At 40.2% G+C, this 17,396-nt stretch overlaps 1 protein-coding gene across 3 annotated transcripts in view; it reads right to left on the bottom strand.

Annotated features, from left to right (window-relative positions):
- The window catches only part of sptbn2 (spectrin, beta, non-erythrocytic 2), a 52,036-nt gene extending 34,924 nt beyond the window's left edge, over window positions 1-17,112 (bottom strand). For all 3 annotated transcript variants that reach the window (XM_076751422.1, XM_076751423.1, XM_076751425.1), the window contains exons 1-2: window positions 16,637-17,112; window positions 4,497-4,684 (exon numbers count right to left, since the gene is read on the bottom strand). In XM_076751422.1, the coding sequence (XP_076607537.1) occupies window positions 4,497-4,653 (157 nt within the window). In that variant the 5' untranslated portion in view covers window positions 4,654-4,684; window positions 16,637-17,112. The remainder of the gene's footprint in view (window positions 1-4,496; window positions 4,685-16,636) is intronic.
- Window positions 17,113-17,396: the final 284 nt, after the last annotated feature.

Here is a 17,396-nt window from a genome sequence, read left to right as displayed (position 1 = left end):
ATTAACAGTAAGGCAGAGTCACAGATGTACTAAAAGACTTGTGTGTGTGTGTGTGTGTGTGTGTGTGTGTGTGTGTGTGTGCGCACGCGCGCGTGTGTGTGTGCATAGATTACACAAGACTGTAAACACAGTGAGGACTAAGGTCATGACCTTTCTTACGAGTGCATGGCTCTTTGGTCTGGTAAGGGGGCAGTGGTAAAAAGGCCTGGTTGTGTTTCTGATCTGCATTTGTCCAGATGAGCAGGGAGCATCTAGATGGGTCTCATTAGAGGACCAAATGCCCCGGGCCCTCTGTGACTGGGTGTTTATGGAGGGGGACTGGACTAATGAGATCCAAAGAACACACTTCCGTCTGAGGAACAGAGGCTATACTATGGACACATGCAGAGAAAAATGAAGAGCAGAGAACTGTTAAACCTCAGTAATGGCCATTTAAGATCTCATAGGGTATATATAAGACACCACAATCCCAATCAATATGAGAGACAGATGTGGTCTTAAGACATTATGTTTAAGGCAATTTCCTTCCTGCACAACCCTTCAGTTATTTGGTTATACTACTAAATAAACATAGGCTGTGATTAATAGTTACTTTTTGTATCTTGTGAAATATGAAAACAAACAGTGAGAAAGTTTGCCAAAGGGAGCTGTGGGAGCTACATTGACCAATCAGGAATTAATGACAATTAATTGTGGTCTGATGTGGTGAATGAACACAGATGAGAAAGGAAAAGATAAAACCTGCTGGGGGACTTAACACTGCCAGAGGGAGGCAGGAGAGATGTATTGTTGAGCATGTAAATTTTATCCACCTGACAGTACAACCCTTTCTAAGGACCCACAGAGGGTTGAGGGCTAGACCAAATTTCAAATACTGGCAGTAAATATCGGATCTGAAGGGGAATCCCCAGAGAGCAAGTAGGATTGATTTCTCACGAGAGTCCAACAGCCATAAAGTCTTAGTCTCAGCATCTCCAACGTGATATTTCGCTGATTTGTCATATATATTATAATGACGTGGATATGTTGTGAAAGCTAACATAGTGTTAATAAAAGGGATATGGAAGCTTTTCAAAATGCTAAGCCTCACTCTTTCCTACCGTGGAAGCTTCCACAAGTAAATACATGTAACTGAGTGTGAAGCAGGGCGTTGCTTACAAAAAGGCAAATTTGTACAGCTTGCCTTGCTACCCACACAGTTTAGAAGAGTATTTAAGTGGTTATTTATGTAAATTACAGTGATGTTACCACAGCAATACAAGTGGCAGCCACCGCTGTCACACCAGGAGTGAAATGATTCCAACACACCGGAAGGGTGTAAGAGGTGTGAACCAGGAAATGAGGCGATCATATTACAAAGACAAAAGCAGAGAAAGTTACATTGAGAAACACTGTGAAAGAGAGCAGCTAAGTAAGCAGCAGCTCACATGATGCAAAAGGTCTTGACATTTGGGGATAAGTTGTAAAAGGTGGGCAGGAGCTGCGCCAAGGGGGAAATAGCTGCTACAGCATGTCAAAGAATGTGAACATCAAGCCCACACTTGTCAAACAGAGATGGTATCACAGGTATTCACACTGGTGTGTGCACTTGCACGCACGCACGCACACACACACAGAAACACACACACCATAATTATATGACAGCAAGATACAGAATATCTTTAAATACAGTACAAACCAATACAGGCAACACCCAAAGTGTGTTTCTGTTGGCATGAGGAAATGAGTGGGGCTGTATTTGTCAGTGAAATGAGGGTTTATCTTTCAGAAATACTTTGACTACAGCAGTGCTCAAAGATCAGAGCATGTGGTTTCTGATGCTTGTGAGTGTGTCTGTGTGTTTCTACATGCATGTTGGTGTGTCTTGGTGCCTGCCTGTTGCTCCCCTCTGCTGGGTTCTTCATGACACTGCAACTTGTTTTGACTATTAACAACTGACATTGTATCTGTAGAGCGTGAAACCAGGAAGGTAAAAGGTAGTTAGATGAAAACACACACACACACACACACACAAACACACACACACACACACACACACACACACGATGTACTACAACAACTAATAGAGCCATCAGGAAATTCACCTGGGTCACTTTAGTTGGAGCCTCCAACAGGACAGGCTGCCCAGATAGAGATGCACTGGCAAAGCTTGGAAGGATGTCAAGACTGTCAAGGGTAGGGAGTAAGGTAGGGAATAAAGCTGCTTTCCGAAAGACATTGGCATTGTATCAAAACAAATCAAATGCATCGTCTTCATTCATTTCAGTAAGACCCCTGCTTAGGCACAGCATAGGTTTAAATATAAAGGACATGAAAATAATTCATTTTTATGAAAACCTTAGATGGTTAAAGTGTTGCTATATTGAGGATTTTCACCACACCTCATTCTATCACTGCTTATTGCTCTTTGGTGAACTGACTACACAACTGCCTGGCTTTGTCCTCCTTTTGGAGGTATTTCTGTCTTGCCCTATAAAGAGAGAATTGCGCCTGTTGGGACAGAAAAGAATAAAGTTCATTCCTTTTTCTACAGTCTAATTAGATTTGTGCAACTTGCTGTAAGTCTGTGATTTTGTCTCTAAATGTTGCCTATTTCTCAAAATCCTGTTGCCTATTCAAAAAAAAAGAAAAAAAAAAAAGAGTACCATATTGGCTTAAATATAAGACATGGATGTTGTCTCTGATGACTATATTTGGGAAAAAAAGGGTGTGTTTAATTCTCCTCAAGGACTACAGAGTTCACAACCATAGATGATCTGTTTGAGTGTCGTGAACACCAGCTACTCCGTTACAAAGTGAGAAACAGGCTTTCACTAAAGTTTAACACAAGTGTGTTAGTGCGTGACTGAAAAACATAAAGTAAAGATGCCTTTATTGTCATACAGCTGAAAGCTTTGGACATTAACATTTACAGCTGAATCCACTGTTTATTGCCATTTCTTTGTTAGGATGTTAAAATACAGAGAAAAACTTACAAATACTACATTTCACTGATTACTTTTATTCACCCATGACTGTTTTAGCACTTTCAAAATTTGTTCTACTTTTTTTTTTTTTTTTAATAAAGTTCAGAGTACAATTTTACAATACTCCAAACTGCAATAAAAAAAAATCCAATCAGGCCCTGCAGCAACTATGCTCTGTCATCGTCATTAAACGTAAGACCATGCTGAATTGATATGACATAAAATAGCATTTTAATCAGTATTCTCGAACAGTAATATTCATTTGTTTGAAGAAGTCCAAACCAATTACTGAATTTTGCTGATTGTTTCTGTGGCTTGTATTTCATAGTGTACTTTTTAAGTGTTTTGACTGTATTATTTGAATTATCATTGTACTGTTCAGCACAGTGGGATTTAATGGACCCGGCAGCGTAATTTTTCCATAAATTATAACTAATGGTTTGATAATAAGCCTATTTTACATCTTTCATTTTGCAGCTCACTGTAACTTTGTGGTGGAGACTGCTAGATGCCACACATACCACTATATTTAAGTTTGTAAAAACTACCGATACTTCTAAACGTTTTCAATACCACAAGTTTAAAACAATATGATGGCTATAATCATACATTTAATAGTATCAAAAGTACCAAAACTACGAAAAAATAAATAGATCTACAATCAGCTTTACAACCCAAGGCTGCACAGATGAAACAACAGGGAAGAAAATCAACTGGTCTTCAACTATTACTATTAACATTATATTGTTGGTATGTGTTCAGAGGTTTTTTTATACTGGCATTGTGATAAAGTTTATAATTCTGGTATCGTGACAACGTTAACTATATTTATTACCAAAGTAAACAGTAAAATAACCTCACTTAGCCTTTTCTTTTCTAATCAATTACTTCATGCATGTGAGTTTATATACTAAGATTTGCAGGATGGACTGTGACCACTACGTGATGGACCTTGATAACATCTCTTCTGCGGTTACAATGGGGCTCTTAATCAGTGGTGTGCCCCACACACTAGTATTCCTGCAAGCAAAGGACTAAACACTAGGGTGAGTGATGAAAAGTTGCAATATTAGAAACACCTTTAAGATAATTGAATCCAACACTACTGTCACCTCAAACATGCCCATAGAGCTGAATCAACACCTCTCTAACACAGTGCCATCATATGTTAAACATTACAATATGAGGTAGTTCTTTTGGCTATAAGATCATACAGGTGTACCTAATATACCAGTAACTCAGTGTGTATGGCTCTGAAAGATCAATCTGAACAGGGACGGCAAAATTCAAATATCTTAAGTCTCAAATATTATACTTTTGTATAGTTCAGGGTTATAATAAATTGCAAATGGGAGTGTAAGCCACCTTGTTATGTCCTCATTTTTGTTGAGCACTGTTTCAAACAGTGACAAAAGAATAACGTTTCAAACAGAACCAGGTGTTTGTCAATCATCATCACACAACTACAGTATAGGTACATGTTGAGATCCTACTAGCACGGACATTGGTGGGGCCTGAAATGTATCATACCTGCAAGAGCCTTGATGCGTGAGCGCTCGAAGAGGCGTGCTGAACTGTTCTCATTATCCCAGTCAGTCTCTGCTGCCAAGTCCCAGCGATTGTTGATGTCATTATACTGCTGCTGGATCTCCAAGCTGTCAAAGTCTGTTGGCGAGATGGTGCTCATGGTGTCCCAGCTGGAGAAAAACACATTCAACCTACAATTCAGACACAGAGACAGAAAAGCATTCAAAGTCAGTGCATACAGAGAAAGGAGAAGACATTGCATGATACCAGAAGCTTCACAAGACTGACCCTTGAAATGTTTTGCAAGCAAATGTTTGAAGCAAATGTTTGAAGATTCAGTTCAGGAACTGAGCGTCTATTTCTATTTCATCAGGGGCCAGATGATGCACTGTAACATACATCACCCACACTCTCCTCACTGTTGCACTCTAGTTTTATGTGCTCAAACGACAGTCATATGCAAATACCAGCTTGGACGGTACAACTGCCAGAGTGTGTAATGAGATAAAAAATTTGCGATAAGTTCAGCAACTGCCATAAAGTCGTTAACTTAGCCAACCAATAATCGCATATAACTGCTCCTGTACGCCAGGGCAACTGCAGTAATCTCATTTTATCCTGAGTGTCGATGGCATCTCAATCTCAATCTCAATCTACATTGATCAGATCTTGATGTGCCCATGTGCAAAACCAATAAATACACACACACACACACACACACACACACACACACACACACACACACACACACACACACACACACACACGACCTCCTTGTTTATGAAGTATTGATTGTTGCTATATGAAGGTACCTTTGTTGTCATAACTGGATGCTGACTTAGTAGACACAAGCAGGATAGTAGGGATGTTGCAAGAGCAACACCAGCACTAGCACGGTGTACAGGGACGTGGACTGCGATTATAAACCTGGTGTTTTATTCTGTGGGTATTTCACCATTCATAGGGCTGTAGAGCAATGTCTGATGAGTGAGCAGGCCCACATACTATTTGTATAATATATTCAACTAGCATCCTAGTGCATATGCTAGTAGAAGATATTATACAAATAGTATGTGCTCACATATGCACTAGGATGCACATGCATGCCACAAGCATCTTAGAAGTGAAAGTAGCAACTGTATCCCACAAGGTGTTACTTTCATTACTAGTGCAAAATGTGCACCAAAGCATAGCTGGCTGATACACTGACAAAATGTAGATAATGTGACATAAGATAGATATTACTGGGGGATTTTAGTCATTGTAATGTTGTGAAATAATTCACATGTTCCTCCCATGATGACTCCATACCAGTGAACAGACAGGCGTTTCCAGGCTTATTTGGCTGTTCAAGATGAGTGAATTAACTAATGAATGTCAGCATATGCACTAGGATGCACATGCATGCCACAAGCATCTTAGAAGTGAAAGTAGCAACTGTATCCCACAAGGTGTTACTTTCATTACTAGTGCAAAATGTGCACCAAAGCATAGCTGGCTGATACACTGACAAAATGTAGATAATGTGACATAAGATAGGTATTACTGGGGGATTTTAGTCATTGTAATGTTGTGAAATAATTCACATGTTCCTCCCATGATGACTCCATACCAGTGAACAGACAGGCGTTTCCAGGCTTATTTGGCTGTTCAAGATGAGTGAATTAACTAATGAATGTCACTTCTTGTTAACTTATCATACCCATATTACTTATTATTTCTGTTGCAAGCTTTGTTTAGTGGAAATGATACAATACATATAGTCTGTGTGTGTGTGTGTGTGTGTGTGTGTGTGTGTGAGAGGGACAACTATTTACAATTTTTTTTATGACTGCACATGAAATGATGTAGATTCATGCCACTGTGTGTGAACATGCCTAAACAACATGAAATTCAGTATTTCCCATCATACTATTATGTCAAAAGCATCATATTTTCATGACATATTATTCTTGCCATCAAGGAAAGTGTTAAAAACTTGGTAATATTAATAGATCTTCAACATCACATATATAAAAGGATATTATTTGCTATACGTCATAGTTTTCTATCAGCATGAGCATTTAATTTGTGAATGATTTCACCATATGACCAGACAGATCCTGCTCTTTGTATTATGCACTGGTACCCAACGGGGGTCCTACACGAAGATTAAACCCCCCACCAGAGAGACCCATTAACTAACTGGGGCCATTTGTCTAAGAGCACTGAACAGATTAAAAGACAAGGCTGAGCAGTTAGTTTGTTAATACCTGTTAGTCTTTTGTTGTGTCTAGCAGCTGTGGCTGACGTCTATGGAGATGATGGATGATGGATGCGAGAAAGAGGATGGAGGTAGAAAAATACTGGGGTGCTTGAGGGGGTATTTTTAACCCTGTCCTTTGATTCAAGGTTCACTTCATTCTTTTTATGCATTGAATTTGCAGTCTTCATATTTTTGTCATACAAACACTCTCCATCATGTCTGGCATGGTGAGTTTAGTCTACCTTAGATTATGATGTACTATGGTGAGAGGATGGAAGGAAGAGATGCCAGGGAACAAAGGAGGTGGTACTGTAGAGGAGAGTAAGTAGGCCAGCCAGGCAACACAGCGCACTTTAATGAGGCAACGTATTCATTCTCTGTTCTTTTCCTTGAGGTGTGAATGAAACACACTTTGGACTACAAGACATGTCGTGCTAAGTCAATGTATCCTCTAAATCAAACCTTGAAATTGATAACAGACAGCTGCCAGAACCAATACCTATCAATACTGTGCACTGGCAGTGTACCATCAGGGTGGGCCCACATATTCACTGCATCATTACGTGCAAAAACATAACAATAGAAAGGCAATGTCATGGTGCAGGTTTAAAAAGCCTAACTTCAGTATAACATGTTCAACTCAGAAGTCCCAAACATCCTTTTGCAGCACCGTGTTAGCTATTCTGTTTTAAAACCGCAAGCAGAGAGTTCAGTTACAGTAATTATCTGCAGCTGTACAGCATGGGTGCAACTTAATGTGTCATTGAGCCATATTATTAAGCTTCTGTTTGTTCTCTATTTTTTAAGATTATGTCTTGCCCATTTTGAATTTATTGGGTAGTGTACAGTACACATACAGGCAAGAAACAGAGAAAAAACGAGAAAACTGGAAATGAGAAGCAACAAAGGTCCATAGCCACTAACCAGGGATAATGCAATTATATGTTGTGCAATTTACATCTATTAAGCCACCAGGATGCATTGGACTTTAAATATGATTTTATCAACCAGGGACACTAGGATTTTGTTGAAATGTAAGGCTAATTCTGCTGGACAGAATGTTGTCTTTCACACAGAAATTCATGTATTACTTATACTATTTGCATCTACAGACTTTGACATCAAATGTCACTGATGGATTCAGTTTTTAATCAACAGACCATGGCATTGTCCACCATCACAACCCTAAAGTAGTGTTGTTAAGTCAAACAAGACACACACATTCTAACTATAAAAAAAAATATACCAATAAAAAAAGATTGGTAAATCCTATTAGTGGCAGATTAAGAAGTGGCTGGGAATAGAAACTAAATGCAGGGATTAGAAAATAAGGCAGAACAACGCCTCCACACTGCCCCCCGACCTGTCACCTCCCCACTCACTAGCACCCCAGGACTTGGCTAATGCCTTGAACCCACTGAGTGTGTGTGTAGGTAGTCAGTATGTTTATTGTTGTGTCTCTCATTTATAGACCGGATATTCACTAAAAAATAATGTTCACACAGTCAGTTCACAAACATCAATTATGAGAACTCTAACCCATTCCACTCCATGACCACCTCAGCATCCCAATGTCAAATTATGGGGCAAATTAATTAAGAAATAAATGAAAACTACAACCATGCCTAAACCATGTAACTTAGTGTGGTGAAACCACATTTTAAACAACCATAATGTCATGGTATGGAAGCAAGAGCAAGAGAACACACTATCCAGGACAGGCCTGGCAGCAATGAAGTCCATGACAATCTGTCTGTGGGAGTGGACCAGGGTGGGGGCTGGAGGGGGGCAGAACCAGTGAGGTCACAAGAGTCTGGCAGAAACAAATGAAGGGCAATCCTTCCGTTGTTGTGGGTTGGAAGAGGCTTGGCTCAGTGTCTGTGCTAATCTCTCCTCAATGGATCAGACCAACAATCCCCTGACCTACTATGATACAACCTACTGTACTCATCCTCCCACATACACATACACAACAGTGTAGCACGAAACCCCACATGCAAGTTCAGCTAACCTATTACACCACCACAACCACCACCAACCCTCTCACTCTTACACGCACACACACACTGTGCTTCTAAAAGCCTCACATACAAATCCACCCACTCAACACGTAACTATATACTGTATCAGGATTCAGCACACAAAATGGGTCGGTTCAACAAATACAATCATGCTAGCTTGACTGATGTACAATTCCCTCTCCCTAGTCCAGGGAGAAACAAAATCAGAGACTGAAAAGAACCCCTAAACTGTAACTTTGCCCTGCTGCAAATCTGAAAGGTATTAAGGAGTCTTTTGAGTCAATTTCTTTGATAAACAAATCTTCTGGAGACATAAGATGTCAGCTTCAAAGCTACTGTAACGCAACCTCCAACAATGCTACTCATTTGAGACACCGACAGGCAAGCAGTTAGACAGATGTGAAGCAAAAAGGGGGCATAAAAGAGGTTCTATGAAAGAAAATCCCCTCAAGGCCTAATCCACAAACGCACAAAAGACACATTAATATGATAAAACATTTATAATCTGTCACATATCCTTCATATGTCAATATTAAGGATTGAAAAATTACTCTCTGACACTTGCTAGTGTCAAAACAAACAAAAAATAATAAAAAAGAAATAAGAGCCAGGTCAGTCTATTATTGCAATTGCTCAGCAACACAGCAGGGCTGTGTGAACACAATAAAAACTTAAGTGAAATCGGATTCATTATTGTTATGAAATATCCTCAAGCTAGGTAACAAGGCATGACCTACATGGAGGCCAGCCTTTTCAAACATGACAACACTATGCTTTCTCTAAACTCAAAATTAGAAAGTGGGATATGTATCGTTAAGAGTGCCTTTTCAGAAGAATAGTGCTTCTGAAACAGGGAAGAGTGAAACTGGGGCACCGAGGAATGCCTCAAGGCTAAACCCCAGCTTCTGACTGGGCAGACATACATCAGGCTCTCACTCACAGCAGACTAACACCAGCTACGAAAGCAGGGCAGAGCCTGCAGCATGATAGGCAGCACCACCACCTCTTTCTGTCTCACTCTCCGTCATCCCTCCTCCCCTCCCAGAGCTGCTTCCCTTTGCCCAGCTGGTCTGTTTGTCACTGCTCCCGTTAATCAGGGAGAGAGGAAAAGAGAAATGCAGCCCACAATCAGTTGCCCGCAGGGAATTAGTCCTGTGCACATTAGCCAGCCACACCACCACCAAGCACCAGGGGAATAGAGTAGACACACACAGAAATACACACAACCACACACTGTAATGCCAAACAAAGAAGCTGTCAGCCTTGCCATTGTACCCTTACCACAATCCACAATATGAGACTGATATTCAAAATACACAATCATTAAGTTTTAAATATTTTACTAAAAATATATCTTTATGACTGTAAGACACGTTTCAAGCTCAGGTGGCACCACTGTGCTGTCCCATATCAGCCTGCTTATGATACTCCAATGAGCATGGAGGGTGGGTAGGCAGATCCCAAAATGCAGCACACAAAGCCTGCCCTGACAAACTGGCCCCATACAATGGAGGAGTCAGCAGAGAGTTGAGGCCAGCCGTTCGAGCCTTTCCTGTTTGCAGAGATGAGCCAGCCAGAGGCACATATACATCAGAGGCCCCTCCACAGGCTGCTGATCCTGGCCTGAATGCCCTGCTGAATAGGACAGCAGAGGTCCTTTGTTGACCTGTAGCATCACATTCATCAAACACTCAAGCGGCCAGCATGCCCTCCACACATGGACATAGACAATTTACTCTGTGCACAACACAATGGTGCAAATTAAATGTTTTATTTGAAAAGGGATTATTTCTTTTCTAATTTTTGGACTGCTATTTTTCTTGAACTGATTTTAAGTATAAGTTCATTGAAACGCATTATGTCATTGTTAATAGGAAATACATATCTAAATTGCTTTTCAGCTGTCAATACATAATATTCATACTCAAATTCCACCATATTTAAATACAGTCTACAGAATACTACATTTGTGCGGAAGTTTGCCACAAAGTACTACCACATCAAGAATTTCTACACATACCTCGAATCTTGGGCAATTTCATGAAAATCTAAAATTTTCAACTTTGTCATGACGCAAAAAATGAGAAAAGTGGGTACAACTATATCCATATATGGTCAATGAAAGAGCGCCTCTTTTGTAAACAATGTCCATCCTACACCTCATTTTCAAATGAGTGCTCTATTATGTGAATTGAATTTTGGAAGTAAAGCATGCTTCTTATGCCTTAAATCATCTTCAGCAGTGTCACAGTCACACTCTGCCTTTTTTCAATGACTCTTCTATGAAGCAGCGCAGCATTGACACATCACAGGTTAGTGTGTGGGAAGAGATGCACTTGCTATCTCTGTCAGAGAGAGGCACAATTAAACAATCAGTAGGAACAAGAAGTTTGGCCCATCCAAAGCTTTACTCTATTTATAATAGGACTACTTTTATCACTTTTTGATTCAGAATTACCACAGCATGGCCAAAGCAAGGCAAAGTGCATTTGGCTGGATGTCACAGCGGCAGCATCAATCTACAGGGCTGCCAGAACTCCAAATTAAAAACATCAGCGAATGAAATATGCATGCAGATCAAGCTAATGCACCGTGGATTGGTTCTTGCCATTTTAAAACACACAAGTCCAAGCATAAGCACTGTCAGCATGTCTACAGATCTGCTTGTGTGTGTGGGGCGTGTGTGTGTGTTGATATTGATGCATGGTTGATCAAAGCGGTCACAAGAAGCAAAGCAAACTCAAGAATCTTTAAAACTTCATGGAAAATATAACATACAGTACCTCACACCAGTAAGACTATTCAATATATGCAAGAATAGGGACCTATATATAGGACCCCAGCAACACTCCTACATTTTCATAAACTGTTTTCAAACCATCTGTTGATTGCCTCAGATCCTAATCCAACATCTAAAGTTTATGTGCATGTGTGGAGGAGGTGTTTTTAACCTTAGCGTCAGAGAGGTTTTATATTTTTAGTCTTTTAATTTTCCTTTTGCTTCCTAGTGTCTGTCTACTGGAGTCTGATACAGTTTCATCTATACCAGTGACTCCATGATTATAATTTGATAAAATATGTTAACTTGGTTGCCAGTTAACAGTAGAATAAAACAGGAAATATTGGGATAGACTGGAGGATAGCATGCCACAATAAAATCACCAGCCTGTTCTCTGTAGTGCCAGCGTAAAACAGCTGCTGCTCCAAGCAGCAATGAGTTCTGAGCATTCATTTTGCAAACTGCAACCTCTGGTAAAAAACATGTTCCCTAATCAAAAGGCAGCCTTAAAGTACAGTGCTAAGATGCTGTAGACTGTAAATTAAGAGAAAATCTGTCCCAGAAACAGTTAGATTGACAAACTGAAGACACCGAATGGTATTCACTGTGTTTAGAGGTAGATATTTGCAAACAATTCATTTTTTATGAGTATCCAAACAGTCAAACAATGCCCTGATCAAAATCAGAAATGTTAGAATTGGTTGACATAACTATATTGAACTGGGAGTGAGATATTGCACTTTCAGATTCCAGAGGGGGTGTGCAACATTTGATTGAGTGATACTGTGAAACACAAGTGCAGCAACTATTTCTGCCACTACATGTAAAGTCTGCCCCCACAAAAGGCAGATTTTTTTTTCTTTTTAAATCAAGAGCATACTCTAAACATAGCTTTAAAAGTGCATGAAGTTCAATACTGTAAATCTGTAAAATTTGAAAAACTGAGCACGTTTTCCAGATGGATATGTGGTTATGTCCAGTTCCTGGCTGCTGTTATGTGCATCCCTGTAATGCCCTTATTCTTTCACCTTCTCTACTCTTCTGACATTATTAAAAATAAAGGAGATGAGTAGACTGCCCTCTCCTTGAACTACCGAGCATTTAGCTGTGTTTGGGATTCCAGCTTAGTGTGTTACGCAGTGTACTGCAGTTACCATACTCTAAATCTTAAGTGGTTTTATAGCATTTGTACAGTAGGAGTAGTGTGCAGAGTTAATGAGGTCCTCATTTTACTCATTTTATGTAGGCAGAACAATAGGGATTTAGTTAGCACCAACAGTTCAGATAAAGAGGAGTGCAATTTGAGGTTGACCATTGCAATAGGCATACTATAAAGTGCACGCTATACATGTTTTTTAAACTACCCTGGAAAACTATATAAAGGTGATTAAAACGTTACTAATTGGCTACTGTTTAATTATAGATGCAAAAAAATGCATAATTTAAAAGATGCCATAACAGTCATGCTGATGACCTACTTTTTAAAAATTCTGATAATAAACTGGTAATGAGTGAAAACCTCAGATGTATCTCAAGAACGTCAGCTTTCCAGGAACAAAGTTAAAACAGCATTAGTCCCTAAGAAACCTGCCTCTTCAATTGTTTGTATTATTTTTCATCAATGTTACTTTTTGGCCTCACAACTCAGGGCACACAGTCCAGCAGCATTGCTATCAGGGAGCTTAAATCTGAGACAATCTTATATGAAAGATTTGATAAATACATGAGGGAAACAAGCACAACAACTACCAACACCAGCCTTTCAGCTGTGCTTTGAGGTGTTGTAGTATACAGACATGACATTTTCAATGACAAATTGTACATCTGTAAGCAGCACTAGTTATGCAAGCTGTACACTGGGTTAGTGATATGGTTCACTGCAGCACAATGAAAGTGTGAATGGCAGGAACTGAAAAAAAGCTTGCTCAAGGGAGATTTTGAGAATCAGCACTATGGGGGGCCCACATTCACAGACCCATTCCATTGTTGAATGCTGTTCATCGAGCCAGCCATAGAGCCAGCTAACAGCCATATCTCACCCATCTATCATCACAACCTGACTGTCTCTCATCAAAAGGGCTCTACAGTTATTTCAACCTGTGACCATGAACACTATCGCAAGGTATGATCTCACTAAGACTTTTTAAGCCAAGAATGTTCAACAAGCATTCTGGTAACTTCTTCCAGGGAACACTATGAAGTATTAACTGGATTACTAAGCACTGTCAAATTACATACATCACAACAACACACAAAACTGATCATGCAAATACGTGCTCATCTTATAAAGCTGCACGGAAAAATCATTACATTTAAAAAAGACACTTTTTAAAATATCTTTCAAGTAAAAAGTGTATTCTAACTGGTTGGAATAGAAGTTACATGAAGAACAACAAGACTCAGTTCCACAAATGGTGCCATGCTGCTAATATGGATATATTTCATAAATCTGCTGATGCTGTTCACAAGTTTATGGAGAACAGGCTTTAAATGCATCTGTATTGCTCCTCACAGGCAGATTCAGATTCAGTTTCAAGCGTGTGTGTGTATGTGTGTGTGTGTGTGTGTGTGTGTGTGTGTGTGTGTGTGTGTGTGTGTGTGTGTGTGTCCATCCATACAAATTTGAGCAAATGCAACTCATGGCTGATATTTGAAGAAGGTGACTGGATAAGCCATGAAAGAGACAAACATTAGAAGAGCTGTCAATGGCTGATGAATTATTCCAGGTACACCATGCATTTTCATGCACAATGATTTTCCTCATCATTTCCCCATTTGATGTTTAGTGATATTACAGCAGGCCACCGCAGCTAGATTTGAGCCTTAGCTTCAAAGGGATGTTGTTAATTATGAAGCAAACTGTATGCGACCTGCTTCAACCTTACACCTATAGCTGCTGCCTGCAGGCAAAGCTCCATGAGCGACATTTCAGCAAGGGGAATAGAAGAGCAAATTCATCATGTCGCCCTCTGCTGGTACAATTCCAACCTTACTGAAACATTGCCTGACTGTGGGGAATTTTGTTCAAATGTAACAAAAATTTATTTAATGATAGAATCATTCATTAGGTGTCTTTAGAGTAACCAGATAGATTAACTTAGAACCTCCTGAATGCTGTGACAATGTTTTCAGTTCAACTACTGGTGATTGAATTGAAAATTCAGTCTAAACTACATGTAAGTGATATAGACTCCAAACAAATGTAGCAATGTGGATATGATAACCAAAAACATAGAGACAATAGCCCTTAACATCCGAAAAAGAAAACATCTGAGCTACAGAATATCACAGCATAGCTAAAATCCCAGACAATATGTTGTTTCACATCAGTGTAGATATCCCCCTACTAAATAACAACAAAATAAATGAAAAAGAGCTATTAGGCAAACCCCATGTAGGAAATAAAAACAATCCAAGTGAGAGATTGTAAGAATTTATGGGAAAATACAAATCAATGATAACCTTAATGGTAAAATGATCAAATATTTTGTCACTGCTTATGTAGTTGTAGTTAGATGTGCATCTGTATTTGGAATCGACTGATATCATTTTGTCAAATCTAGTCTTCCATATACACCAGTCTCCTGGCCACAAAAGGATGGAGGTAGTGTGCATGTGCATGTGCATGTGCGTGCGTACGTGTGTGTGTTGGGGGGGGGGGGTTTCTATCCCACCCTCTAGATGGCTGCAATTTATTCCATTCGGCTTGCAATCAGTGTGTAAATCAGTCACTGAATATAAAGTGGGCTAAAAACCTGAGATGCGTTGTACTGAGAATCACTCAAATAGGATAGCAATGGCCATTCTGTAACACAGACTTGGTTCAACAAAACAGCCATTGCTCTTACCAAAGTGTTCTGAAAACAAAAAAAACAAAACAAAACACCAAACCATTCACTGACTTGCTGTTAGGTGTGCTAGCCAAGAACAGCAGGTAAATAGCATCCGTGCAGATGCTTTTCACTAATACAAGTTGGTCAATCCTTAGCATGTAAGAGGGGCTACAGCCAATATTATCCCGTCTACTACTGTGCAGTTTTGTCCAACAATGTCTCTTCCACTCAGTGGTTTTGTGATTTCTCCATTAGATTTGAGGAAACTCATCAAAAAATATATAAAATCAGCCATCCTAGACTAAACTAGACTATTACCCTTCATCACAACTACTACTCTCAATCGTGAGTACAAAAACCTCAAATTTCAAACGGCTAATCAAAAACGATGAATAAAAAGTTCCTTTCAATTAACCCTCAGTAATTTCAGTTCCTATGGACTGATGTCTGGGCCATGAAACATAGTTCCGCACGTGGTAGCCGGCAAATGTCAGCTCTCAATATCTGCAGAATAAAAGATACTGCCTTAAAGTGCTTGATGAGCATGTAGCAAACTCGCACCTTTTACGACAACTTCTTTTGTCACTGGCCTTTGTTTTCAATTATGTTTTGCATGCAGGCCCACATTTTAACATACTTTTACCTGATGCATCCCTGCTATGACTCACAGTCTAGGCCAGGCACGCAGTATGAATCTCAGTCCTATCATCACATAACCACAGCTGACAATGTCGAAAGCAAAAACTGCATCTTTAACGCACAAGATGCCAGCATTATACCACGTCTTGGTACGACACCAATAATAACCTGGCTAGCAGGCAGGGAACAAGGTTCGGTTGGGTTAATGTCAGATGCTGATTCAAAGATCCACAGGCTGGTTGTTATACAGAACACGCAGATAAAAATGTGGCTGCGTCTGACATCGATTCAAACAAAGGCAAGAAGACATAGACACACAGAGACATGTTCCCAGTAACGACCGTTAGACGTAGCAGTCACATACACTTCACAACCAGGGAGCTAACGCACCAAATTAAGCAGGCTAGGCTATGGGTTTATTTGAACCAGCATCTCTTTCACAGTTTCTGAAACGGCACTAGCTGCGATACAATAACGTTGTCTGTTTGGACAGCTAATAGCAGTGGTAAGCTAACAGCAGTCACCTGAATATCACAGACTCCCCTCCTTCATTAGCTTTGTTATTAGTAGGTAGCCTGCTGCTGGTGGAGAATGAGGAGAAGAAGAAGAAAAAAAATCACGCTTACCCCTTATTTTGTCTTCTGTTACAGTGGCTGTCGATATTATTACTACCAGGTCTCTATGTGCGATATTTCAGCAGACATGAAAGATATCGTCCTTTGCTACCGGCGCGTGCGACTAAGCTAATTCGAATTTTAACGGTTAAAAATCCAGGTGACACAGATAATGTCTTTCCGTTAAATCCGCATCCTCGAAGAAGATCTTTCCCTCCGCGCTGCTACCGGTGCAGCGCGTTACGAAACCAAACCAGGCTTTTTTTTTTTATATCTAGCTTTCACACAAAACGGTCAGCGGGGAAGAAAATAACAGGCGATGAGAAGAGCCCGTTTTGAGGCAGGTACGAGACGGATATCCGCAGCAGCTTCTTCCCCCCGCGGCCGAGCATCCGAGGGGCCGTCCGTACCTCACTCACTCCCGCTCCCTGTACTCCTGTTCAACAGGGAGAAGAAAGAAAAGTAGACGTGATGGTGGTGGTGGTGGTTAGGGGTGTGCGTGGGGGGGAGGGGGGCGTGGGGGTGGATGGATGTGTGTGGGTGGGTGGTGGGTGGGTGGGTGTTGACCCTTCACAGTCACGTGGGAAACACCATGCACATTTCCAGTATTCTCAACAATAACTGCATAACACTGAGAGAAGAAGATGCTCTGTCCCTGCATCTGGTGCTGTCCCTGGTGCTAAAACTGAGAGCCCTCACATTCACATACCACTCCGTTTTGTATTTTAAGAAAGCGTTTGGAAATATAGCCTTGTAATCACTTGATGAATTT

Source organism: Chaetodon auriga, chromosome 15 (assembly GCF_051107435.1).
Source record: "Chaetodon auriga isolate fChaAug3 chromosome 15, fChaAug3.hap1, whole genome shotgun sequence".
NCBI classification, from domain to species: Eukaryota; Metazoa; Chordata; class Actinopteri; order Chaetodontiformes; family Chaetodontidae; genus Chaetodon; species Chaetodon auriga.
The sequence above is the reverse complement of the archived record's forward strand: the minus strand, read 5'-3'. Positions and strand labels throughout refer to the sequence as shown.